The sequence below is a fragment of the Hemiscyllium ocellatum genome, chromosome 29 (genome assembly GCF_020745735.1).
Source record: "Hemiscyllium ocellatum isolate sHemOce1 chromosome 29, sHemOce1.pat.X.cur, whole genome shotgun sequence".
Lineage (NCBI taxonomy): Eukaryota > Metazoa > Chordata > Chondrichthyes > Orectolobiformes > Hemiscylliidae > Hemiscyllium > Hemiscyllium ocellatum.
The window spans coordinates 23,901,443-23,927,182 of record NC_083429.1 but is presented as its reverse complement, the minus strand read 5'-3'; the positions used below and the strand labels follow the sequence as shown (position 1 = coordinate 23,927,182).

The 25,740-nt window shown below is 40.7% G+C and overlaps 1 protein-coding gene across 1 annotated transcript in view; it reads right to left on the bottom strand.

Annotated features, from left to right (window-relative positions):
- pde9ab (phosphodiesterase 9ab) overlaps positions 1-25,740 on the bottom strand; it is a 74,228-nt gene that overhangs the window by 5,496 nt on the left and 42,992 nt on the right. The window contains exons 9-17 of the mRNA XM_060846795.1: positions 25,448-25,522; positions 24,382-24,468; positions 17,669-17,773; positions 15,543-15,625; positions 13,913-14,069; positions 12,024-12,137; positions 11,410-11,514; positions 9,180-9,308; positions 3,413-3,508 (exon numbers count right to left, since the gene is read on the bottom strand). Of these exons, the coding sequence (XP_060702778.1) occupies positions 3,413-3,508; positions 9,180-9,308; positions 11,410-11,514; positions 12,024-12,137; positions 13,913-14,069; positions 15,543-15,625; positions 17,669-17,773; positions 24,382-24,468; positions 25,448-25,522 (951 nt within the window). The remainder of the gene's footprint in view (positions 1-3,412; positions 3,509-9,179; positions 9,309-11,409; positions 11,515-12,023; positions 12,138-13,912; positions 14,070-15,542; positions 15,626-17,668; positions 17,774-24,381; positions 24,469-25,447; positions 25,523-25,740) is intronic.

Here is a 25,740-nt window from a genome sequence, read left to right as displayed (position 1 = left end):
AAACTTTTGGAGAGACTTTAAAACAATACATTATTGTCACTCGAGTCACTCCAATAGAGCACCAAAACATAAAAGAAAACATAGATATTTTTGACGGATTTTTAATCTGAAAAAGTGTGAATCATCCAAGTTTTGAATTTCTCTGCAGCTGATCAGAGCTTTTGGCAGAAATCTGGAAGTTCTGAAGGGAATCAGCCCCCAGCAAAGGAAAGATCACAATTAGCTCGCAGGTAGTCAGAAAGCCCTTATTAAAGCCAATGTCTCTGAAATTGATGATATTTAACACAGAACGTCAGGCCATTGAAAATCAACTTTAATCAGGGAAACAGTTTCTTAAACAAACGGGGGGCTTAAAGATTGGAGAGGTCTGAGGAAGATTATTAGTAATGACAGCAAACTACTGTTTGCACAGTATTTGCACTGGATTGTTTGAGGTTGTTTGGTTTGGATTGCAAATGTTCCAATTCTAGATGACTTACAGAAGGTAACAAGGAATTGGGTACTTTTCATGACACTGCATCCTACTGAAGCTATAAGGATCAAACAGTTGCAGTTGACAGATTGTATGATGAAGGGCAGATTAATTTTGATTATCAAAATGAGGATATCGATCCCAAGGGGCAACCACCAAATGTAGGTAATAAAGTTAAATATTTACAGAAGGGGGCAAGTTAATTAAGAAATGTAATTATTATAAGTCGAGCTGGGAAGGCCACTGAAAATTGTAATGTACATGATGAGGGGTGGGAGGTTAAGCCCATGGATTGGGAACATAATAAAAATAATAAACCATTATAAGCATCACAAACCATAATTGAAAAAATGAAGCCAAGAGAATGCAGTGTAAGGTTAGGTAGTGGTTCTAGGAGTGGACATGTCCCTAGAAAGAGATCACAAACATGGCTTTTGCTCAAAACATTGATTTTCCTGCTCCTCGGATGCTGCCTGACCTGCTGTACTTTTCCAGCACCACTCTAATCTTGACTCTGATCTCCAGTCCTCAGTTTCACCAAGATCACAAACAGTCAAATAGAATCCAACTAGTTGGAGAGGAGATCAAACAGTGGACAGCCAACAGAAAGATGCTCAGCAAGGTAGTGGTGCAGCTTTACACGGTCAACAAACTTAACACTGATAGGGGATTCCACCAGGAGGAGAGCCCCCTTACAATCAGGAGGTTTTAGTGGCTATAAACATCTTGGATATAGTTTACTGAAAGACAATGAGAATTACGAAGTGGAGAGATTTAGGGGGGTGCTGGATAGGTGACAGTCAGCCCCATCCCATTGGTAGATATGCAAAGTAAAAGTTTCACCAGGTGGGAATTTAAGCAAAAGCAAAACCAGTGGCACAAGGTTTGAAGAAAAAAACAAGGAGGCAAGTTCTAACAGTAGACAGACCAATGTCACGGAAAGCAATTCGGAAGATTTTCTTTACATTGTTAGCAACAAATACGAGGGAATGTAAATCAATTAGCATTACAGTGACAGATCTGTCAGGAGATAAGCTCGAAAAAGGGGTGTCAAATGCAGTAGGGACAATCTGGAAAGGAAACAAATGTGTAAATGACCCAACCGATGCTTCTAGACAACTGTACTTCTCAAAAGGTTCAACTTTTTAAATTGTCTTCAGTTGAATGCACACCCTTCCATGACAGACCCTTCCATCTGGCACCAGGACAGATAGCTTTCAGGCATCTTTATGATGCGCATAGATGAGTTTGTGAAGGCGGTGACCAAAGAGTTTGAAAACATTGTCATAAATAAACTTTAAAAAGGAATTCAAAATTTTAAGTCAAGCTTTAAATCGATAGGAGTAAATGTCAGACAGAGTAAGTCAAGTGTCACTTTGCATAAGCAATTTTATTTAGAAGCTTTAGCCCCATGGCCGTTAGGCAAAGTATGGCTCCTCAAAATGATGTAGCAGCTTCCAAAACTGAATGGAAAGAATTGCAAAGTCTAACTGGATAGTTGTATTGGTTGGGCACCAATTCAGGCTTGGTGCCAGTTTTGAGGTCTTAGAGTTGAGTACAAAAGATCTCAAACTGAAAAACATTATGTGGTGAACAAAATGTTGAAAAAAATAGAAATGGAGCACTGCTTTGGAAATTTCAAACTTTGGGAGATTTCAAGAACATGAAAGTTATGGGTTTTAATGATGCTTCTGATGCAAATTTGTATTTTCAAGTGCATTAAGGTTTATAATTTTTCCTCTCGGGGGAAGAAGCTATTAAAACTACTGAAAAAAAAACATTATTTAATGTACACTTAAGCACAGGAATATCAAATGTTGTCAATCTGCACAATATCTTATCCTTTTGTACTTTCTGTTTAAGTTTGTTTTTCATTTCTATTGGACATATTTCAATATATTTTTATAAAAAGACAAAAAGAGAGACTGTTATCATTAATCAGGGTCTGGCATGGATTTAGAAACCAATTGGAACCAGGGAGTAGGATTTTGATAAGATGATAATTTGGAAATAAATTGACTAGGTCGGTAAACATAGGGAACAAGTAATAATGGCATGAGTCTTTTTTGATGTGTAACTTTAAATAAAACTCTGACTAGAAAAATATAGGCAAACCCTGCCTTCATTCCTGATGAAGGGCTTTTGCCCGAAACATCGATTTTCCTGCTCTTCGGATAATGCCTGATCTGCTGTGTTTTTCCAGCACCACGCTAATCTAGACCCTAGAAAAATATAGGCCTGGACTCTGTCTAAGTGATCTTTTAACCTCTGTATGAAATTAATTAATTTCAAATTCAGGATGAAAGGTGAAACACGGGCTGATCAACTTAGAACAAGGAACATTAATGATTGATTTAACTGTTCAAAATCATGGAGGTCTTTTATAGTGAAAATGCGAAGAAACTGGAAATGTCTGTACACATTTCAGACAATTAGTCAAAAAAAAAGCAAAGGTGACCTGAGGAAATGCAATTTTACTGAGTTAGTTCTCAAAACCAGCAATGTACTGTCTGAAAGAGCAGTTAAAAACAGATTGAATAGTGACAGTCAAAAGTGACTTGGAAAAATGCTGCAAGGGGAGATATCTGCAAGGCGTTGGAGAAAAAGGAGGAAAGTGAAACCAATGGCATAGTTCCTTCAAAGCACCATCACAGGCATGATGGGCTGAATGGAGACCTTTTCTGCTAAATCATTCTGCGTTTGAGAACAGTTATCTGGCTGTAACACTCCTTAGGATGCCCTGAGGTTGTGTATAAATGGTGGCTTTTCTTTTATGAAGGAGGCACTGTAGTTGGTCAGTGTCACGAATGCAATTTACAAAGGCATAATTTTCCAGTTTTAAAGTGGATTATTATTAAATACCATGATTTACATATGACAACTGAGGTAATTTGAGATTTAATCATATTAGATTGACTACAACAACTACAGATTATTTACCTCGTTCATGGCATCATCAATCTGCTTTAGTTCTTCATAGCGATCCCTAGAATCTCGGAGAGGCTGTACCATCGCTTCTTCAATCTGTGGGAATAACTTAACAACAAACATAAATGATTAGAACAAGTCACTTTACAATACAGGAGTGGCATGGTGATCCTGTAATAATTAAACCTAATCAGCCACTAACATTATGTAATGCATGTTAGCATACTACTGCACGCTAAGCAAAAATTTAAAGTAACAGATTTTTGGAGACATCTGAAAGTATCTAGCATTCTCCCTACATTATATATTCAGATATCATAAAATTCAGGACAGGACTTTAAACTACTTCCAAAATATGCCTTCAATATAATATTAAAGGAGCCCTGCTGACTGTGCCATTTTCCCTTCATGAGAAAAACAGTTGCACTTGAACAAGAGTTTTCTTTACTTTGAGATCTTTCAAAGTGCTTGTGTCAATATAAGTGAGCTTATAACACTCATTAAATCCCTACCTTCTTAACCATTGAACATTTTCCTGAATATCACATTATAAAGTCTAAAGTTCAATTTTGCTTTCTAATGCTCCTGGAGGCTTTCTGTGATTTTAAAGATGCTAATACAGATATAAAAGTTGTTGTGGGACAATCAAATTATGCCTCAGCAAGAGCCCGCAAATAGCTAAAATAATTCACCAAGTAATCTGCATTACGTTGGTTATGGAATAAATGCTTGGTAGAACATCAGGAAAGCATTCCTGCTTTTCTTCAAATCATGCTTTTACGCCCAGCCAAAGGAAGATTCACTTAAGATGATCAGAGGATTAGATAGGGTAGACAGTGAAGGTCTTTTTCCTAGGATGATGACGTCAGCTTGTACGAGGGGGCATAACTACAAATTGAGGGGTGATAGATTTAAGACAGATGTCAGAGGCAGGTTTTTGATGCAGAGAGTGGTAAGGGCGTGGACTGCACTACCTGCTAATGTAGTCAACTCAGCCACATTAGGGAGATTTCAACAATCCTTAGATAAGCACATGGATGATTTGGGATAGTGTAGGGGGACGAGCTGAGAACAGTTCACAGGTCGGCGCAACATTAAGTGTCAAAGGGCCTATTCTGTGCTGTATTGTTCTATGTTCTATGATGCACATGTGGCCTTGGTTTAACTGAAGGTATCTCCTCGATGCAGCGGTCCCTCAATCCTACACTGAAACAGTTCAGATTTTGTACTCAGATGTCTGGAATGACACTTGAACTGTTCTGATTGTAAAGCTGAATTCAATCAATGCTGATACCTTTGGGGGTTTAGATTCCCTACAGTGTGGAAACAGGCCCTTCCGCCCAACTAGTCCTCACCAACCCTCCAAAAAGTAACCCACCCAGACACATTTCCCTCTAACTAACACTATGGGCAATTTAAAATGGGCAATTCACCTGACCTGCTCATCTTTGGACTGTGGGAGGAAACCGGAGCACCTGGAGGAAACCCACACACTGGGAGAGTGTGCAAACTCCACAGACAGTCGCCCGAGGCTGGAATCGAACCTGGGACCCTGACGTTGAGGCAGCTGTGCTAACCACTAACTGATACCACCAACCTCATGTCAAAACTAATTTTGCACAATGCATCCTCAATTATTTCAATTTAGATTACAATTCCATAGACTCTTTCAATAAGATGGTTTCACGTCATCACTCAATCCAAGAACATATTGAGATAGTGATCATATCACGAACAGGTCTTTTAAAGTTATACTGACATACTGACCATGAGACACAACATGCCCCTCCTTTCACTGACTAGCAGCCTGCTTGGGAAACATATTGGGCCTGATGAAAAGGATGAGCATAAAATCTTTCAGCATAAAAGCAAAGGAAGGAATTGGAGTTGACCATATCACCTCTTGAGACTACTCTGCCAGTCAGTAAGACCATGACTAATCTTTGATCTTTATTTCAGCTTGCTGCTTGAACACTGCATCATGTCCAAAAACAAACCTCTACAGAGGCTGGAAATCATAAATAAAAAGAGAAAATGCTGCAAATGCTCAGCAAATCTGGCATCATCTGTGGTGTGATAAGCATGGCTAATTTTTCAGGGTCCTGATGAAAAATCACAGACCTGAAATATTAATTTTGTTTCTCTCAGTCCAGATGTTGGCAAACCCATGGATTCCTTTCAGCATTTTCTGTAGTAAGTCCAAACTCTCTGTGTGTCTCTCAGCCTTGAAAATACTCAATAGTTGACTAATCAATCTCAATCTTCAGAAATGAGATAACGAGAATCCAGAGTATAAAGGCAGAAGGTGTATACTTAAGAAGGAAATCAGGAGGGCAAAAAGGGGACATGAGATAGCTTTGGCAAATAGAATTAAGGAGAATCCAAAGGGTTTTTACAAATATATTAAGGACAAAAGGATAACTAGGGAGAGAATAGGGCCCCTCAAAGATCAGCAAGGCGGCCTTTGTGTGAAGCTGCAGAAAATGGGAACTTTGCATCAGTATTTACTGTGGAGAAGGATACGGAAAATATAGAATGTAGGGAAATAGGTGGTGACACCTTGAAAAATGTCCAGATTACAGAGGAGGAAGTGCTGGATGTCTGGAAACATATAAAGGTGGATAAATCCCCAGGACCTGATCAGGTGTACCCGAGAACTCTGTGGGAAGCTAGAGAAGTGATTGCTGGGCCTCTTGCTGAGATATTTGTATCATCAATAGTCACAGGTAAAGTGGCGAAAGACTGGAGGTTGGCAAACGTGGTGCCACAATTTAAGAAGGGCGGTAAAGATAAACTAGGGAACGATAGACTGGTGAGCCTGACCTTGGTGGTGGGCAAGTTGTTGGAGGGAATCCTGAGGGACAGGATGTACATGTATTTGAGAAGGCAAGGACTGATTAGGGATAGTCAACATGGCTTTGTGCATGGGAAATCATGTTTCACAAACTTGATTGAGTTTTTTTGAAGAAGTAGCAAAGAGGATTGATGAGGGCAGAGCCTTAGATATGGTCAACATGGACTTCAGTAAGGCATTCGACAAGGTTCCCCATGGGAGACTGATTATCAAGGTTAGACCTCATGGAATACAGGAAGAACTAGCCATTTGGATACAGAACTGGCTCAATGGTAGAATACAGAGGGTGGTGGTGGAGGGTTGTTTTTCAGACTGGAGGCCTGTGACCAGTGGAGTGCCACAAGGATTGATGCTGGGTCGTCTACTTTTTGTCATTTATATAAATGATTTGGATGCGAGCATAAGAGGTACAGCTAATAAGTTTGCAGATGACACCAAAGTTGGAAGTGTGGTGAACAGCAAAAAAAGTTACCTCAGATTACAACAGGATCTTCATCAGATGGGCCAATGAGCTGAGAAGTGGCAGATGGAGTTTAATTCAGATAAATGCGAGGTGCTGCATTTTGGGAAAGCATCTCTTAGCAGGACTTATATACTTAATGGTAAGGTCCTAGGGAGTGTTGCTGAACAAAGAGATCTTGGAGTGCAGGTTCATAGCCCCTTGAAAGTGGAGTTGCAGGTAGATAGAATAGTGAAGGCAGCGTTTGGTCTGCTTTCCTTTATTGGTCAGAGTATTGAGTACAGGAGTTGGGAGGTCATGTTGCAGCTGTACAGGACATTGGTTAGGCCACTGTTGGAATATTATGTGCAATTCTGGTCTCCTTCCTAACGGAAAGATGTTGTGAAACTTGAAAGGGTTCAGAAAAGATTTACAAGGATGTCATAAGGGTTGGAGGATTTGAGGTAGAGGGAGAGGCTGAACAGACTGGGACTGTTTTCCCTGGAGCGTCGGAGGCTGAGGGATGACCTTATAGAGGTTTGCAAAATTATGAGGGGCATGGATAGGATAAATAGACAACGTCGGGGAGTCCAGAGCAAGAGGGCATAGGTTTAGGGTGAGAGGAGAAAGATATAAAAGAGACCTAAGGGGCAACTTTTTCATACAGAGGGTGGTACGTGTATGGAATGAGCTGTCAGAGGAAGTGGTGGAGGCCGGTACAATTGCAACATTTAAAAGGAATTTGGATGGGTATATGAATAGGAAGGGTTCGGAGGGGTATGGGTGGGTGCTGGCACGTGGGACTAGATTGGGTTCAGATATCTGTTCTGTGTTGGACCGATGAGTCTGTTTCCATGCTGAACATCTCTATGACTCTAAGTGTAAAAAATTGCAAACATTAACAGCTCTGAGTGAAGAAATTCCTGCTTTCCTTACGCTGACGCTGTGTCCCAGTGTAAACACAAAGGGCTAAATAACCTCCTTCTGCACTCAAACAATTCTATGATTAATTCCCAGTGTTCTAAACTCTTCAGTTGGTTTGGGGTGGGGGTGGGGTGTCATCAATACCTCAACATCTAACCTGTCAAAATCCCTCAAAATCTTGTATGTCCCGATGACATCAGTTCTTATGCTTATAAACTCTGACAAGTATACATGCTGTCGACTCAACCTCTTATAGTAGGACAGCCCTTTCATAGAAATGAGGAAAATAGGTGCTGGAATATGCCATTCAGCCCTTCTAGCCTGTACCACCATTCAATATGATCATGGCTCATCATACAATTTCTGTATCCCATTCCCGCTTTCTCTCTATACCCCTTGATCCCTTTAGTCACAAGGGCCATTCCCAACTCCCTCTTGAATACATTGAATGAACGGATTGCCAACAGCTTCTTATGGTCGACAATTCCATATGTTCACAATACTTTGAGGGAAGAAATTCTTCCACATCTCAGTTGTGAATGACTTACTCCTTATTCTTAGACTGAGAGACCTACTTCTGGACTTCACCAACATCGGGAATATTCATCCCGCACCTAGCCTGTCCAGCCCAATCAGGATCTTATATGTCTCTATGACATCCCCGATTTTCATTTCTGGAATAAAATCAGTGAACCTTTACTGCATTCCTTCAAGGCAAGTAAACCCTACCTTGAATAAAGAGATAAAAACTGAGCATTGCATTCCAGGTGTGATTCCAGAAAAGCCCTGTACAATTATAGCAAGACCTCCCTATCATGGTACTACAGCCTCCTTATCATAACGCCCAGCGCATTATTTGTCTTCAGAATAACCTGTTGTATTTGTATTAAATAAAGAACGAGCTGTCTGATTTCTCCAAATTGTATAAATTCCTCACTTACTTTCACACAACACCAGGTTATAGTCCAACAGGTTTAATTGGAAGCACTAGCTTCCAGAGCGCTGCTCCTTCATCAGGTGGTTGTGGAGAACACAATTGTAAGACACAGCATTTATATCAAAAGTTTACAGTGTGATGTAACTGAAATTATACGTTGAAAAATACCTTGATTGCTTGTTAAATCTCTCATCTGTTGGAATGACCACGTTAGTTTCATTTCTTTAATATGTAAATCACACAACATTTTTAAAAGTTACATTCTCAGGTTAACTTTAACAATTGGTGCCAGGTAGATTAAAGTTAACCTGAGAATGTAACGATTAAAAAAAGTTGTGTGATTTACATATTAAAGAAATTAAACTAACGTGGTCATTCTAACAGATGAGAGACTTAACAAGCAATCAAGGTATTTTTCAACAGATAATTTCAGTTACATCACACTGTAAACTTTTGATATAAATGCTGTGTCTTACAATTGTGTCCTCCACAACCACCTGATGAAGGAGCAGCGCTCTGGAAGCTAGTGCTTCCAATTAAACCTGTTGGACTATAACCTGGTGTTGTGTGATTTTTAACTTTGTACACCCCAGTCCAACACCATCATCTCCAAATTATCACTTACTTTCATCAGTGTTTCAAATGTTGGTATGAGGACAAACTTGATGAATCCAATCTGAGCTGTGGGCTTTGTAACCTTATCGCGATCCATGAATGGAGCTACCGGGAGACCTTCAGATTTCTCCCTGTCACTCTGCAATTGAACAACAATAATATATACTGAAGACAGAAAAGCACAGATGTTTGACACACACATTACAAAGTGGGAATGAGCCTGCAGTCTATACCCGAAGCTAACTTAACTCTAACCAGAACTTCAATCCTAAAACTAAATAAATTCTAATCCAATGTGATCTGTCTAATCCAAACGTAATCTGACAAATACTTACATTAAATCCCAGAATTTAATCTAAACTCTAGAGTCTGTTCCAAATTCAGGGAAGCTGGTGTCCTCACATTAATTTCATTTGGGTTTCAGAATCAATTTCAAACTCAAATGGAGATAGGAACATCAACCTGAACTCGCCCTGAAAACCAGACCAATAGGTTTTGGTGGCGGTGGAGGTGACAGCAAAGTTTCTATTGAATGGCAACATGAATATTATCAAACACCAAGCTGGATATTTAATGCACTGAACTCTCGCACTCCTTGTTTAAAAAAGAAGTGCTCTCCGTTGTGGGTACGACAGCCCCCTTAAGGCAAGGTTTCTTACCCCATCTGGAGAGGAGGTCCTTCCTCTGAGCGCTGCAACCAACAAATGGCTGTCAGCTCTCTGCCCTAAGCAATGTCATCGGAGGGGGGGGTGGGGGTGGGGGGGGGGGGGGGGGGGGGTGGGGATACCCAGTCCCAAGAAAGAGGAGCCAGAGCTGGATGGCAGTGTAGGGAATGTAGGCAAAAGTGAGGACTGCTGAATGCTGGAAATCAGTGTCTAGATTAGAGTGGCGCTGGAAAAGCACAGCAGGTCAAGCAGCATCTGAGGAGCAGGAAAATTGACGTTTTGGGCAAACGCCCTTCATCAGGGATGAAGGCAGAGAGTCTCCAGGGTGGAGAGATAAATGGGCCCATTTAAATGGCTGGCAGCTTCCTACCTTCAGTCCTGATGAAGGGCTTTTGCCTGAAATGGTGATTTTCCTGCTCCTCGGATGCTGCCTGACCGGCTATGCTTTTCCAGCACCACTCTGATCTAGAATGTAGAGAATATTCCTGTTGTGGGTACATGGACTGTGCAAAGAGGAACCAGAGGGTTTGGAGAAAACCTTAGTTCTCTGATGAGCTCAGGGGGTAATTAAAGAGACCATTCCACTCCTGCAACCCACTGCAGTAATAGTTGTTAAGCATATGCTCAGTGTGAGCCTTTCCCACAGCTGGTGGAATTCCTTAACATAGGCAGTTCTAAGCAGTAATGGGGCCCATGCCATTTTATAGGTTGCCCACTCCTCCAGCCACCAATTCACCATGAGAGGGGGGAGGTGGCAAAAAATCCAGCCCAAAGGAGTTATAATACATTCAGAATTCATTATACCAAATGATAGAACAGGTTTTGAAATGATATGGATTTAGAGTAAAATGAATTAGAATTGAGTAGCTTCATGTGAGGCATAACCATCAGTAGACTGGTGTGTCTGTTTCTGCACTGTACCTTCAATATAATTCAGCATAAAATGAAGAAAGTGGTCTGTATTCATCCAAAATGAGGAGAATCAGGGGGGCAAATACATCGCAATGGAGCTTGCTGAATGTAACTTACAAAGTAGTCATTTCACACCACTTTATGGAACATTGGCTTGACTGAAGTGTTTGAAATAGGTTTCTGATTTAGCACATTGTAGGGAGACTTGAGCTTGTTGTTAAAGAACAGCTGAAACGATTCAGTAAATATGCTAAGACCAGAGGTCATGGATTTCAAAACAGTTTAGAAACAGAATTTTAGATGAACCATTTCCTTAAAGCACGTAAAGTGTTTGGAGCAAACTGATTAATGAACAAAATGTATTAAAAGCAGAAATATTATGGGAGTTCAAATGAAGTGGGATGCTATAATTGGACAGGAAGGTACAGGAAAGAGAAGATTCAATAGGATAAACTGCCCTTCGATTGTGATAGTGGGGTTTCCTCTTTGAATCAAGGTAGTCTTTGTGGTGATCCCATGATGGTGTAATGGAGGGAATTCCAGGATCTTGACACAATCCGTTGTTAGCGAAACTTTGTTCCATCCTACTGTCAAATCATTGTAGAAAACAACAGATCTCAGTGTCTACAGTTTGCACCCATTACTTTACAATGCACCCTTCACCTGTGTAAAGTATTCTTCAAGTAAACAGTCAACCCAAGGATCTGCCACTTCGGTTGGCCGGACTTCATTGGAAATATCACAGCATTTGATAAGAAGCATTTTCAGCTTGAAAAAAAGAGAAGGAACGATGCTTCAGTAAATTTATATATTGCTGCTTTTTCAACAAGTATTTCCCATCCATCAATAATGAAGATTCTAATCTCTGCTTAGGCCTAGCCAGCACCAGAGGTACAGAATGTTTAAAATTAGTACGCTCAGTTTTTCCTGTCATAAAAATACCCAGATATCACTAACATGTTTACCTGGATCCAATTGTGACTTACGTCTGCTACTTACGCCTGAGTGATGGTAAGGCTGACGGAAATCCTGGATGGAAATTCCTTCCTCCAGCCCCAATCTCAGAAATTCCAACATCAGAACAGGAGGAAGGTCCTCTCCAACAGAAATTTGTCATCAGTATATTTCCAGTCCCAGCAATTTCTTCATCCAATCTACTGCACACCTGGCACACTGACATTTGTGCTATGCAAAGGGATCTGCAGATGTTTGTACCTCTTAGTTTGAACGTTGAAATGGCCATTTGTTAATCTGAAGATTGTGTTTGTTTTACTTACACTTATCTTGTGTTCTTCATTCAAGAAGTCAAAGGTAGCAACCTTTGGTTTGAATGAGTCCAATATCTCTCCATGTCGAGCCATGTCTGTCGCTAAGATAAGTGTAATAATACCCTTTAGGAAAGGTAGGAGAATAAGCAGAGAGCATTAGAAAGCAAGAGATTAGTCTTGTTCGACAGTCACCATGAAATTTTTAGGCTGCAGGAGGTGTGTCATAGTGAAAGAATGAGTATGAACTTCGGAATATAGATCTAGCATTCCACCCTTCAAGCCGCTTGTACCTTGAATTAGATATTTAATCTATGCCTCAACTCAATCTTCACACCTCTCAACTGTATCCCTCAGTACCTTCCTACCAAAATCTATGTGAATCCTGACAACTCCAATTGACACAGCTTTGTAGGAATGAGTTCCATATTTCCACAGTTTCCATGTGTACAGACATACTTTTTGAATTCACTCCAAATGGTCTGACTCTAACAGCAGCTCTAGGAGCCTAGCTCAGGTTGGTTTTCCACAAGTGTGCAAATCAAACTGTACCTTAGATCAAGTTGAGTTTTGCACATCCTACTTGGAACACTGGGCTCAGAGTGAGAGTGTCCTAATTCGAACCGGGTGAAATGCTGAAAGAGTGCTATGCTGATATGCTGCTGTCTTTTGCACAAAATGGTAAATTGAGATGAGATCTCGATGTTTACATTGAAATAAAGTTTGTTTGTTTAGGGAAGAACAGAGAGTTCTTCAGAAACTGGCTGACGTTCATTCATCCCAGAGTAACTTGTGGACAAATTAATTGGCACACCCTGTTTATAAAGCAATAATGATTACACTTTGAAAGTAAATGTTTGTCAATAAGCTGCTTGGAGACATCCTAAACTTATCAAAGTTAATATAAGGCATATCTTTTTTCATTCAAATTGGTCTGAGGCATGGAAGCAAGGTATGTTTCGGTACAGCGATCCAGATCAGGATATCACATTGCACCAAACAATGTTGATTGAACAGGATAGCATTTTGTGTCAGTCAGCATTCCCTAGAGTAGGATAACTCATCATGCCATTCTAGTCTGACCTAGAATTAAACATTACATTGTTTAGCATCACACACTCTGGAACACAAATAGCATCATGTATTAATCAGGTCAATATACTGCATGTGCTGAAAATGTGTTGCTGGAAAAGCGCAGCAGGTCAGGCAGCATCCAAAGAGCAGGAGAATCGACGTTTCGGGCATAAGCCCTTCTTCAGGAAGAAGGGCTTTTGCCCGAAACGTCGATTCTCCTGCTCTTTGGATGCTGCCTGACCTGCTGCACTTTTCCAGCAACACATTTTCAGCTCTGATCTCCAGCATCTGCAGTCCTCACCTTCTCCTCCAATATACTGCATGTCACAGCATTTCAGACAAAACAATATTTAGCCAATATATTATGTATCTGATTTCTTTTTAAAGTTGAATTGCTATTTTAAAAGGCCAAGGCCCAGGGCATAGTAAATTCGCCTGATTGAAAATTGTAACTAAATACAAGCTAAATGAAACCGTACTTGGGTTTGAACAGTGGAATATCCCATTGAACTAGAGTGTGTGGGTTAATTAATACAATATCACAAACAAAACAGGTATCAAGAACGTGGAGTACACTAACTTCACTTAAAAGATAAGAATGAATTAAAGTAACCATCCAGCAATTAAATAACGAAAAGGTCAGAAAGTGAATTCCAGATGTGAGGAAAGATATTGAATGAAATTGGGGAAGATTATGCAAAGAAAACTAATGGAAATGTGCAATTGGTTAGAAGGGCTTACAACAAGTGAACCCATCTCTTGCTTTCAGATGCTGATGGGGCTGTTGTAATTTTTCCAGTATGTCTCTAAACGCAATGATTACTGACCTGCCTGATCTGTTTGAAGACCTCTGGGTCCACATTAGCAAATATGTTGCATTCTGGCTGCGAGAGGATCTGGAAGGCGACAGCACAGTGATGGTTCTCCAGTGGGGAAATGTCATTGTAGCGGACAGCAAGCTCAGTGCGGGCATTGATCTGGTACCTGAACAACATTTGTAAAACAGACTCTTTATTATGGATTCATCATTTGTTTGTAGGAAACATCTTAATATCATCTCAACAAACATTAATTTCTGAGCTACCTTTTAAAATGCATCAGTACTTTTGATTTAAAACACCACATAATATTTGTGATCAGGGAATAATTTCAATCTAGATTCCTGTATATAGCATTATATTCCAATCATATGATGCTTCTGTGTAATATAGAGCACAATTCATGTAGCTCACGTACATCAGAAGCGAAAATTTAAAGCTGCATAGTAACAAGTTGGGCAAAATCAGGCAAATGACAATGGGGACAATGAAATTAACAAGAGCAAGACGACATTAGCAATGAAGATGACAATGGGGGAAATAGCAGTATGTAAAAATTAAAGAAAAATATTGTTAATATATGAATACAAAAACATTTGTAACAGGTGACATTATAGCACAAACAACGAGGTAAATGGGTTTGATTTTATGGCATTGTTAGCTGTGATTGCTGGGTGATCCAAGTTGAGAACTAAGTAAACCAGGATCCAACACAGAATGCTGGGGACACTCAGCAGGTCTGGCAGTATCTGTGGAGAGAGAAATAGACTTAACATTTCAAGTCTGATATGACTCTTCTTCAGAACTGAATTCTGTTACTCAGCAATTTGTCTTGATCTGGTGATGACAGATCCATCTGGAGGTGTTTGCAGTTGCATTTATTGACAGCTCAGTTGTCATGCTGCTAGTTGCTGTCACTCAAAATTACCACACAATTACTGTTGGAGTGTTCCTCCTCTTCCAAATATTTGTAGCTTACACACTCGGCTTTGGTTTGGTAGTAGATACCTACTCACTCATCTGGTATCTCATTCTCCTCTGTCTTTGATGAAGAATGCCCTTGCCTCAGAGTTCAAAATCACACAACATCAGGTTATAGTCCAACAGGTTTAATTGGAAGCACTAGCTTTCAGAGCGCTGCTCCTTCATCAGGTGGTTGTGACACAACCACCTGATAAAAGAGCAGCGCTCTGAAAGCTAGGTGCTTCCAATTAAGCCTGTTGGACTATAACCTGGTGTTGTGTGATTTTAAACTTTGTACATCCCAGTCCAACACCAGCATCTCCAAATTTTGCCTCAGAGAACATCTTCAACTTTGAAATCAAGAGCTACAACATGAAGACCTAGAGGAATAGTTTGGTCTTTGTGTGGGTTGGGTAATCTGTTCAGTGTTTGAGAGCATAATCACCTGGCTTCAATCTTACTTCAAACTCATATCTTTACAGTTTGACATTCAATTCCCCTCACAACAGAACATAACATTCTATTAGCTCAACATGTGTAACATTTTTCAATACCAACAGCAGTTTGCATAACATATTATTCAGATTGTATAGGTTATCAAGTAAAGTCTAGACAATACAATCCCATCCACGTGGCACATAATAGTTAACAATTCTCAATTCACAATCATACTCACGCATTGTTATATCCAGGGTGATCAAGATCATGGCATATCGCTCCAGTCATTAAGATCAGCAAATCTGTCAGACTCAGTCTCTCCTATTCACATGTAATGAAAACAAGGATGATATAATTGACAGCTGGTACAGAACACTTAGAAGATCATGAAATTTGTACATGTCTAACCAGCTCAGCATTTGTTGCCCATCACTTATTGACCTTGAACGAGTGCTTGATTGGCCATTTAAGAAGGCAGTAAAGAGTCTACCACATTGCTTTGAGTGTGGAGTCAAATGCAGGCCAGACCAGGTAAGGATGGTAGAATTCCTTCCCTGAAGGACATGAATGGGCCTTTACTAAATTTGACAGTGGTTATATGGTCACCACAAGGCTAGATTTTTTTTAAAATTTAGACAAATTTCATCGTCTGCTGTGGTGGATTTGAATGCATATCGCCAGCACATTAGGAACACTGGATTATAAGGCAAATGACATTAATGCTATGCTACAACATACCCTGGCACCATAGGAAGCTGTCATCCACTGCTGGTTTGTTCTGACACCAAATAGCTCCGATCCCTGACCGGAAAGACACAGCAACAAGACATGGTGGTTTGAAATAGTCACCAGGTTACACACAGCTATATGCTGATGTTTAGCACCCATGCTACACCTGGAAAACCACCTCATAAGGAATAGCTCTGTGTTCAGCTATGACCTTGCTTACATAGGAAAGGTTTACAGGGATGTGAACCAAGTGCTGGCAAATGGGAGTAGATAACTTTAGGATATCTGGTTGGCATTGACGAGTTGGAGTGAAGAGTCAGTTTCCATGCTGTACAGCTCTATGACTCGGTAAGTATAGGAGTTGGGATGTCATATTGCGGTTGTACAGGACATTGGTGAGGCCACGTTTAGAATATTGTGTTCAATTCTGGTCTCCCTGCTGTAGGAAGGTTGTTGTTAAAATTGAAAGGGTTCAGAAAAGATTTACAAGGATGTTGCCAGGGTTGGAGGGTTTGAGCTGTCAGGAGATGCTGAATAGGCTGGGGCTGGTTTCCCTGGAGCTTCGGAGGCGTGAGGGGTGACCCTATTCAGGTTTATGAAATGAGACCATAAGACTAGAATTAAGGCCATTTGTCCATTTAGTCCGCTCCGCCATTTACTCATGGCTTATGGGCATTTCAATTCCATTTACCTGCACTCTCCCCATCAGACAATGATGAGGGACATGGATGGGATGAATAGCCAGGATAGGGGAGGCCAAAACTCGAGGGCATAGGTTTCAGGTGTGAGGGGAAAGATTTAAAAGAGATCTAAGGGGGATCTTTTTCATGCAGAGGGTAGTGCGTGTATGGAATGAGCTGATGGAAGCAAGTACAATTACAACGTTTAAAATGCATCTGGATGGGTACATGAATAGGAAGGGTTTATGGGGTTAAACCCTCCAGACCCGGCAACACCCTTGTAAATCTTTTCTGCACCCTCTCAACTTTAAATCACATCTTTCCTGTAGAAGGCCAAACAGAATTGTATGCAGTATTCCAAAAGTGGCCTCACTAATATTCTGTACAGCTGCAACTTGACATCCCAACTCCAATAATCAATGTTCTGACCAATAAAGGCAAGCATGCCAAACACTTTGACCCCACTTTCAAGGAACTATGCACCTATATAATTCTGCTTTCTTACCTTTTTTTGAATAAGAAAAGATTTTCTAAAAAAGTTTTCCCATTACAGTTGATCAACTTAGCCTGCATTTGTCTTATACTCAACCATGTCCACCACATCATTTGAACCTGCTATTGGGAATGAAGGTGGCAGTTTACTGAGTTAGGTTTAAAATTCTCCAATACAACAAGTGAAAATATGTACAAAGGGATCTGTGCTCACCAAACATAGATGTCAATCCTGAACTTGTGACTAAGAAAGAGGAAGTGTAGCGATGGGATGTGGTGATGATAATGTTTGACTGAGAATTAGGTAAAAACAATGACTGTGGATGCTGGAAACCAGATTCTGGATTAGTGGTGCTGGAAAAGCACAACAGTTCAGGCAGCATCCCCGGATGCTGCCTGAACGGCTGTGCTTTTCCAGCACCACTAATCCAGAATTTGACTGAGAACTCCAGTCCCCACTCACCTGTAGGTCACACAGATGGATCATGCCATACATCATCTGCGTCACACAGAAACAGTGCCGGAAGTTGTGGAAGGGATTATTCCGGTAGTTCTCCTGAATGCTGAGCTGCAGACAAAATATATAAAAGGTCCAATGATTACAAATGGGAATACCGGGTATTTTGTCATGAGTCCTCCTCTCCTCAATCCCAAAGCCGGAGATTTGGCTCCACAGGCACTTATCGTAGCTCCTTTTCCAAGTTGTCACCCTCTAAGTCTAAATGTGGACTTTAAGAAAGGGGAATATGCGAGAGGCAGGCAAGGTGAAAGATAGGCAAAGAAACTGGGGTGCGCTGGACAGACAGAGGCAGACTATTACCAATAAGCCTCAAAAATAAAGAGAAAGGAACACGCAGCTACATACAGATACTACTAAGGATGTTTTGGAAGAAATGTTACCCAAAAGAAGACACAGACACAAACAGCCAAACACTGGAAAGAAAAGCTCAGTTGGAAATACAAGGACAAGTCACCTGACTGATCTGTCAGGAACATCTGTGTGGAATAGGTTCTCTTGTTTTGTCCATCACACAGGGAAACTTTCTTATAACCGTCATTTACTTCAGTTATGCAAGTATGAATGATTAATATACTCCCAGGCTATTACCAAGCAGTCAATACAAAGTTGATGATCTGCCTCTGTGGTTTGAGCTTTAAGACCGGAAAGGGCAGTTGCTTTGACAGATTGCTCGTAAATGTAAGGCCCAGTGTAATCCTGAGCCAAATTCTTCATCAGGTTTGAAAGGAAGGATATACTGACTGGCTAACAACAGCTGGGATCTCCATGAAAATCAATAGGAAATTCCAGACTGTGCCTTCCACGCAAAAACACAGTTTAACATCTCGAAAGCAAAGGACACCTCTTCTGATAACCCATCAGGAAATACAAACAGTAATACTTGGAAATGAACGTACTTGGCATACTGGAGCTTCACTTTGAAGTACACAAGTTAAATTGGGCCAATTTGTTTTATTCATCAGCTTGACCCAATTTCCCTTCTGGGGTAACTCAGTGTTTATCTAGATGGCAGCTTATAAGTCCTATGTTAGGCCAAGATCCCAAAGTGACTGACTCAGAGGCCTGACCATCCTTGATAAGTCCATCTAATTCCTGAAGGAAAAATGCTGCAGTCAAATCAATCATCTGTTGCAAAATCCCAGAATATAGTCAATGCAGATTCTTTATCTGAAGGGGGCTGTTCTTTAAAAGTGAGACTGTTAAAATACTTGTCAGACTTTTCCACATCTATGTTTATTATAATTGGGAGAGGATGGTGATGGTTGTGGATAAATTCTATGAATTGAATATAACAGAATTTCAGTAAGTTTGCAGATGACTCAAAAATTGTTGGGGTGGTAAATAATGAGGGGATAGCCTAAAACTGTAAGAGCATAAATAAAGGCTGATCAGTGATAAATGGAATTCAAACCAGATAAATATGAGGTGATGCACTTGAGCAGAACAAACAAGGAGGGGGAGTACATGATGAACAGTAGGATCCTGGGAAACACCAGGTTACACATGGTGTGCATGTACACTGGTGCCTTAAAGCAGCCATTCTCAATGTGGTGGGGAAGGTATATGGCCCCCTTAGGGGCCCTGGCACACTTGAAGGGGGCCACAGACTGAAAACTGTGAGAAGGGGAGCCCCAAGGGGAGCCCTGGTAACTGAACAGTTGAAATACTCAAGCAACAACCTTCATTGGGAGTCAATTGTTTCCCTCCTGAGCACCAAGCTCAAGGATTGCACTAGGCCTGCTAGATGTTTAATTTCATACAGTCCTACTTTAAGTTTTGTCCAATATGTTGGAACATTCAAGTTCTCTTGGTGTTCAGTAATAAATGATTTTCTGTCTGTCTGTTTGAGTTGTATCCCTGTTTGAAAGTTGGGCCCTGGAACCTGAGAAGAGCTCCTGGGGTGGGGGGTCATGGTCAAAAAATGGTTGTGAATCACTGCCTTAAAACAACAGAACAGTTGGATAAAGTGGTTAAGGTGGCCTATGTAGACATGCCTTTATTTGTCAATGCATAGAGTTTAAAATAAGATTGATTATGCTGCAAGTGCACAAAAGGTTGGTTAGACCACAGTTAGAATATAATGTGCAGTTCTAGAATCCACACTATAGGAGGGATGTGTTTGCACAGGAGAGAGTGGCAGGAGATTTACCAGGATGGTGCTTGGACTAGAAAGTTCTAGTTATAAATGGAGATTGGACAGACTGAGGTTGTTTCACTTGGATCAGAGGACACTGCTGGGGGTATGACTGAGACGTGCAAAATGATGAAGGGTATATAGGGTAGACAGTGTTTTCCATTTGTGGAGGGATCCATGACTGGGACCATAGATTTAAGGTTAGGGGTAGAAGGATTAGAGGTGATCTGAGAAAAATATTTTTCACCCACAGGATGACGGGAATCTGAAACTCACTGCCTGTAAGGGTGGTAGAGACACACAAACGTTCATAAGATTTAAGAAGTATTAGATGTACATTTGTGATGCCAAAGCATACAAAGCTATGGGCTAGTAAATGTGATTAGAAAGTTAGGTGGCTATTTTTCACTGGTGCAGACATGATGGGCCAAAGGGCCTTTTCTGTGCTGTACAAATCACAGCTCTAAATCCTTCTGTGCAGTGAGTTCAGTAAGGCAGTGATATAGTGTTAATATCACCGTGGAAGCTGGTAGAATTTAAAGTTCGATGATTAAGTGTGGAATTTAAATGACATTAAACTACCATTGACTGTTATGAAGCAATCAAACAATATGGAGGTGATGGCCTAATGGTATATCACTAGACTGTTAGTCCAGCGACCCAGGTAATCTCCGGGGACCCAGGTTCGAATACTGTGGAAGTAGATGGTGGAATTGGAATTCATTCAAAAAACAACTCTGAAATTAAGAGTTAAATAATTACTACTCTTGATTGTTGGGGTAAAACTTATTTAGTCAAGAGTTTCAAGTTCCCCACATATTTTGAAGGGCAGTAAGGAATAGACAATGAGTGCTGCCCGTGTGCCATTAATTCTCTCATCCCCTGAAGGAAAAAGAATGCGATGAACAGATGTTGGAAACTGACTCAACAGAAACTTATGAAAGGAAATTTGCAGGAACCATGGTAAAGAGGGGTGAGACTAATTGGATACTTCTTTCAAAGAAGTTCATAGACTTTTACTGAGTTGTATCATTTTGGATGTAGGTTTGCTTGCTGGACTGGAAGGTTCATTTCCAGACATTTCGTCACCCTACTAGGCAACATCTTCAGTGGGCCTCAGGTGAAGCACTGTACATGATTCCTGCTTTCTATTTATATGTTTGGGTTTCCTTGCGTTGGTATTGTCATTTCCTGTAGTGATATCATTTCCTGTTCTTTTTCTTAGGAGGTGACAGATGGGGTCTAACTCGATGTGTTTGTTGATAGAGTTCCAGTTGGAATGCCATGCTTCTTGGAATTCTCGTGTGTGTCTCTGTTTGGCTTGTCCTAAGATGGATGTGTTGTCCCAGTCGAAGTGGTGTCCTTCCTTATCTGTATGTAAGGATACTAGTGAGAGAGGGTCATGTTGTTTTGTGGCTAGTTGTTGTTCATGTATCCTGGTGGCTAGTTTTCTGCCTGTTTGTCCAATGTAGTGTTTGTTACAGTCCTTGTACCGTATTTTGTAAATGACATTAGTTTTGCTTGGTGTCTGTATAGGGTCTTTCAAGTTCATTAGCTGCTGTTTTAGTTGTTGGAGGGTTTGTGGGCTAGCATGATGCCAAAAGGTCCCAGTAGTCTGGCAGTCATTTCTGAGATGTCTTTGAAATAGTCAGAGGGAAATGGGTCTGGGTGGGTTACTCTTCGGAGGGTCGGTGTGGACTGGTTGGGCCAAAGAGCCTGTTTCTGCATTGTAGGGAATCTGGGCATGCTTTGTCTGCTTGTTTGGACTGGTTGCTGAGAAATTGGCGGATTCTATTTGAATCAACTAGGAGAAAGTGAGGACTGCAGATGCTGGAGATCAGAACTGAAAAATGTGTTGCTGGAAAAGCGCAGCAGGTCAGGCAGCATCCAAGGAGCAGGAGAGTCGATGTTTTGGGCATAATACCCAGTATAGGTAATTTTCCTCTGCTCGGCGTAGTTCCTCTGTGCTGCAGAGTGTGTGGACTCATTGAAATAATTTTCTGATGCAGCTTTGTTTGTGGGTGTTGGGATGATTGCTTCTGTAGTTCAATAATTGGTCAGTATGTGTTGTTTTCCTGTAGATGCTGGTTTGAAGTTCCCCATTGGCTGTTCGCTCTACTGCGACATCTAGGAATGGCAGTTTGTTGCTGTTTTCCTCCTTTTTAGTGAATTTTATGCCAATAAGGATATTATTGATGGTCTTGAAGGTATCCTCTAATTTGTTTCTTTTAGTGATGATAAAGGTGTCATCCACGTAGCGGACCCAAAGCTTGGGTTGAATGGTTGGCAGAGCTGTTTGTTCAAGTCTTTGCATTACTGCCTCTGCTAAGAACCCTGATATCGGAGATCCCATGGGTGTTCTCTTGGTTTGTCTGTAGTTTTTGTTGTTGAAGGTGAAGTGTGTTGTAAGGCATAGGTCCACTAGCTTGATGATACTGTCCTTGCTGATGAAGTTAATGGTGTTTGTGTATGTGTCTTTGGCTCTTCTATTAGTGTAGTTAGTGTTTCCTTGGCCAGGTTAATGTTGATTGAGGTAAATAAAGCTGTTACATCAACGGAGACCATTATTTCATACTTTTCTATCTTAGTATCGTTGATGGACTTCAGGAATTCTTGATGGAGTGGTGTGAGTCTTCTACTAAGTGTTTTAGTCTTTGGTGTAGCTCCTTGGCTAATCTGTAAGTTGGTGTTCCAGGTAGCAAGACTATGGGTCTGAGGGGGGCTCCTGTTTTGTGAATTTTGGATAATCCGTAGAAGAGTGGTAGCTTGGATTCGTCTGGTTTCATTTTTTGGAAGTCGGTTTAATTTATTTCTCCAGATTTCTGAAGTTTTTTTGAGTAAGGCTATGATTTGGTTCTCTAATTGTGGGGTTTGGTCTATTGCCACTTGTTGGTAAGTATTGGTATCTGTAAGTAGTGCATTCACTTTTTCAATGTAGTCTCTTCAATTTAGAGTGACTGTCAAGCGTCCTTTGTCTGCAGGTAGGATAACAATGTTTTTTTAAAAGTCTTTTCAGTGTTTTCCTTTCTTGTGTATTGAGTGTGTTTCCTTCCTTTTTTCTGCTTAATGTTGGTGCGACTACCTGTCTGATTGTTTGCTGGGTTTCTTTTGTGAGTTGGTTGTCTTTTAGTGTTGCTTCTAATGCTGCTAAGAAATCTTTCTTGTCCGTTTCCTGGCAGTTGTAATTTAATCCTCTTACTAGGATGGTTTTTTCAGTGTCTGTTTAGGGTCGGTCAGATAAGTTTTTTTTAATCCGTGCTTCTGTGTTGTCATTGTTGTTACTTTGTGTAAGTTTGTCTAGTTTCTTCATTTTCTGTGTTTGTCACTGTCTAATATCGATGGCTTGTTGTACTGCATCTGTCCATTCAAGGTTTGAGTGAGTAAAGATTTTTGGTGCAAAGTTTCCCGGTTGTATTTATGGAGTCTATTGTGGGCATCATTTCATTTCTCTAAGCATTCTGCGGCCATTTTGCTCTGCTATTATTTTGGCTGGTGGGGTGTTAAGATGTTACCTAGTAGAGTGACGAAACGTCTGGAAAAGAACCTTCCAGCTCAGTGAGCAAACCTACATCCAGAACCTGAACCTGAGCTACAAATCTTCTCAAAAACTCGCAAAGACCTATGGGCACAATACGCTAAAACTGGCCCGAAAACAGGAAATGAATGCCATCCAACAGAGTGCTACCCATGAACAGCTGTACTTCCTGCATGAATGCCTAAGGAAACAGTTACTACCAAAATGTCTTCAATACAAACCTCCCCTTAACACCCCACTAGCCAAAAGAATAGCAGAGCAAAACAGCCGCAGAATGCTTAGAGAAACCATCCAACAGCAAGAGGAACCTAAACAGGTAATTTTATTTGTCTGATTATCGGAAAGAAGGCTACTCACACTGACAGGCAGATTTGGTCCAACATTTCTAAACTACATTAAGCAAACTGTTGCATCCTTTGGCTGTCTTTGTAATACTGCTGGGCTTTCAGTTACATAGTAATCTCCTCAAAGTGTGTTATAAACCTCCTTCTCAGTTGAATTGATACAGATCAATTTGTTCCAGAAACTCAAACTCATCATTGAGATTTCATCTCATTTCATGAAGTTCCCCTTATAACTAACAGAACACCACACATTAGTCATGGGTTAGTTACAGAATTAAAAGGCCAGTGCATTGCCTAGTTTCCTGCTATGCACATTATGGATTTCCACAAACCTCTCAGCAGCTTGTGCCAGGACGGTAGGTAATGGATGGAGTTTGAGCCATACAGATTGGCATGGATCTTTTTTCCAACCCTTTAATCTTGATCACATTACTAATTGCTATTAAGTCTGCTATAACTGTCTGAGAATCTTGTCAGTGCAAGCGGTTACTGTAACTACATTTTCTGTTTATCATCTTTTCATCAAGGCAGGGCAACATCTGCATTTTCTATGCAACTTTTAGCTCCTGGAGATGGAGAGACTTCTGTTCTTTTATAAGTCCATTTTGTGTTGTGATATTTGCCCCAAGAGCAGTGAACTTACCAGCCAGCGTTTCAGTGTGATGGGGTTCATGTTAAACTCCTGCACCAGTCCCAGATCATGGTACATGTACTCCAGACAGCTGAGCATCTGTCAGTGAGGAGACAACAGTTACTCCACATTTGAGTACATTGTGTGCTAAATATTTGTTGCTGAATAAATCTGTTTTAAGTGTCTGATATTTCAGCGGAGACATTCACCAATTGTTTCTTAATTGGGTGATGGGCATTGCGATATAACCATTGGCACACTGGATGGCCAATGATAGAATTGTGGAATTATAGGCAGGAGGTCAAATGATGATACTTGCAGGAAATTGTCCTACCAGAAATGGTGACCTGACCCAACCAGCACTGATCTCTCAGCTCAGGGCTATCCTTTTATCTTAACTGACTCATAGGCAGCATTGCAGTGACTGCTTATGCAAGATTTACATTTGAAGGAGAGATTGGAGAGACTTCAACTTTTCAGCATTAAAGGGATATTTTTGTGAAATGATCATGTGAGAGTCAGTAAGGTGCTAAATACATTCAAAGGGATTACTTTAAAGTACAGTGGGAGAATCAAGTAAAAGTCAAGAGTTTCTTCCCGCAGTGAGCATGCACTGGGAGTGGACTCCAGGCAATGTGGTGGCATTGCAGACTCTGGAATTATTCATAAAACAATGCAATTTGGGAACTATAAGGAGGAATTCAGCTCCTTTATCTTTTGGGCTATATGGGGATGTTAGGATTGTTCTGAATGGATATATTAAGAAGGGCTGAATGATGCTTTCATTATTCAGGAGTATCTCGTGACATGTGACTATGCCACTATTGCTTAGTTGCTCAAGTATAAAAATGACCAGTTTGACACACCAGAAGCCATCACATTTATCATTTCATGACTTAAACACAAATAACAAATGGAAGGTCTCCTGGACGTGGTTGCCTGAAGCTGTTAACCCATTCCATCTCGCCTCTCTTTAGCAATAACAGACTCTCTGCTGCAAGTTGACTGTTACAGTTTTTTTTTCATTTTAACTCATTGATCTGTATCCACTACATTGTTGAGCAGTAGTTCACAGTACCTCATTGTACTCCCAGTGCCAGACATCAAAGGTTGGCTTTTTCAGTGCTTCGATCGTCTCCTGGGATAGTGTGTACTGTCAAAACAGTGAATATATTTCTCATTTGGAAAAGCAATAAGAACAGAATAAAGTCAGTAATCAATTTCTGATATGCAGCAAGTCCTGTAGGTGACATATTGGCTCATCGTGGTGAAGGGAACACCCAGCAGGGAAATAGAATGGCTTCTGCAGTTCATCTGGTCACAGTTGTCAGCTTAAAGGCAATCACTATCTCCATTCTGGAAAGCAAACTG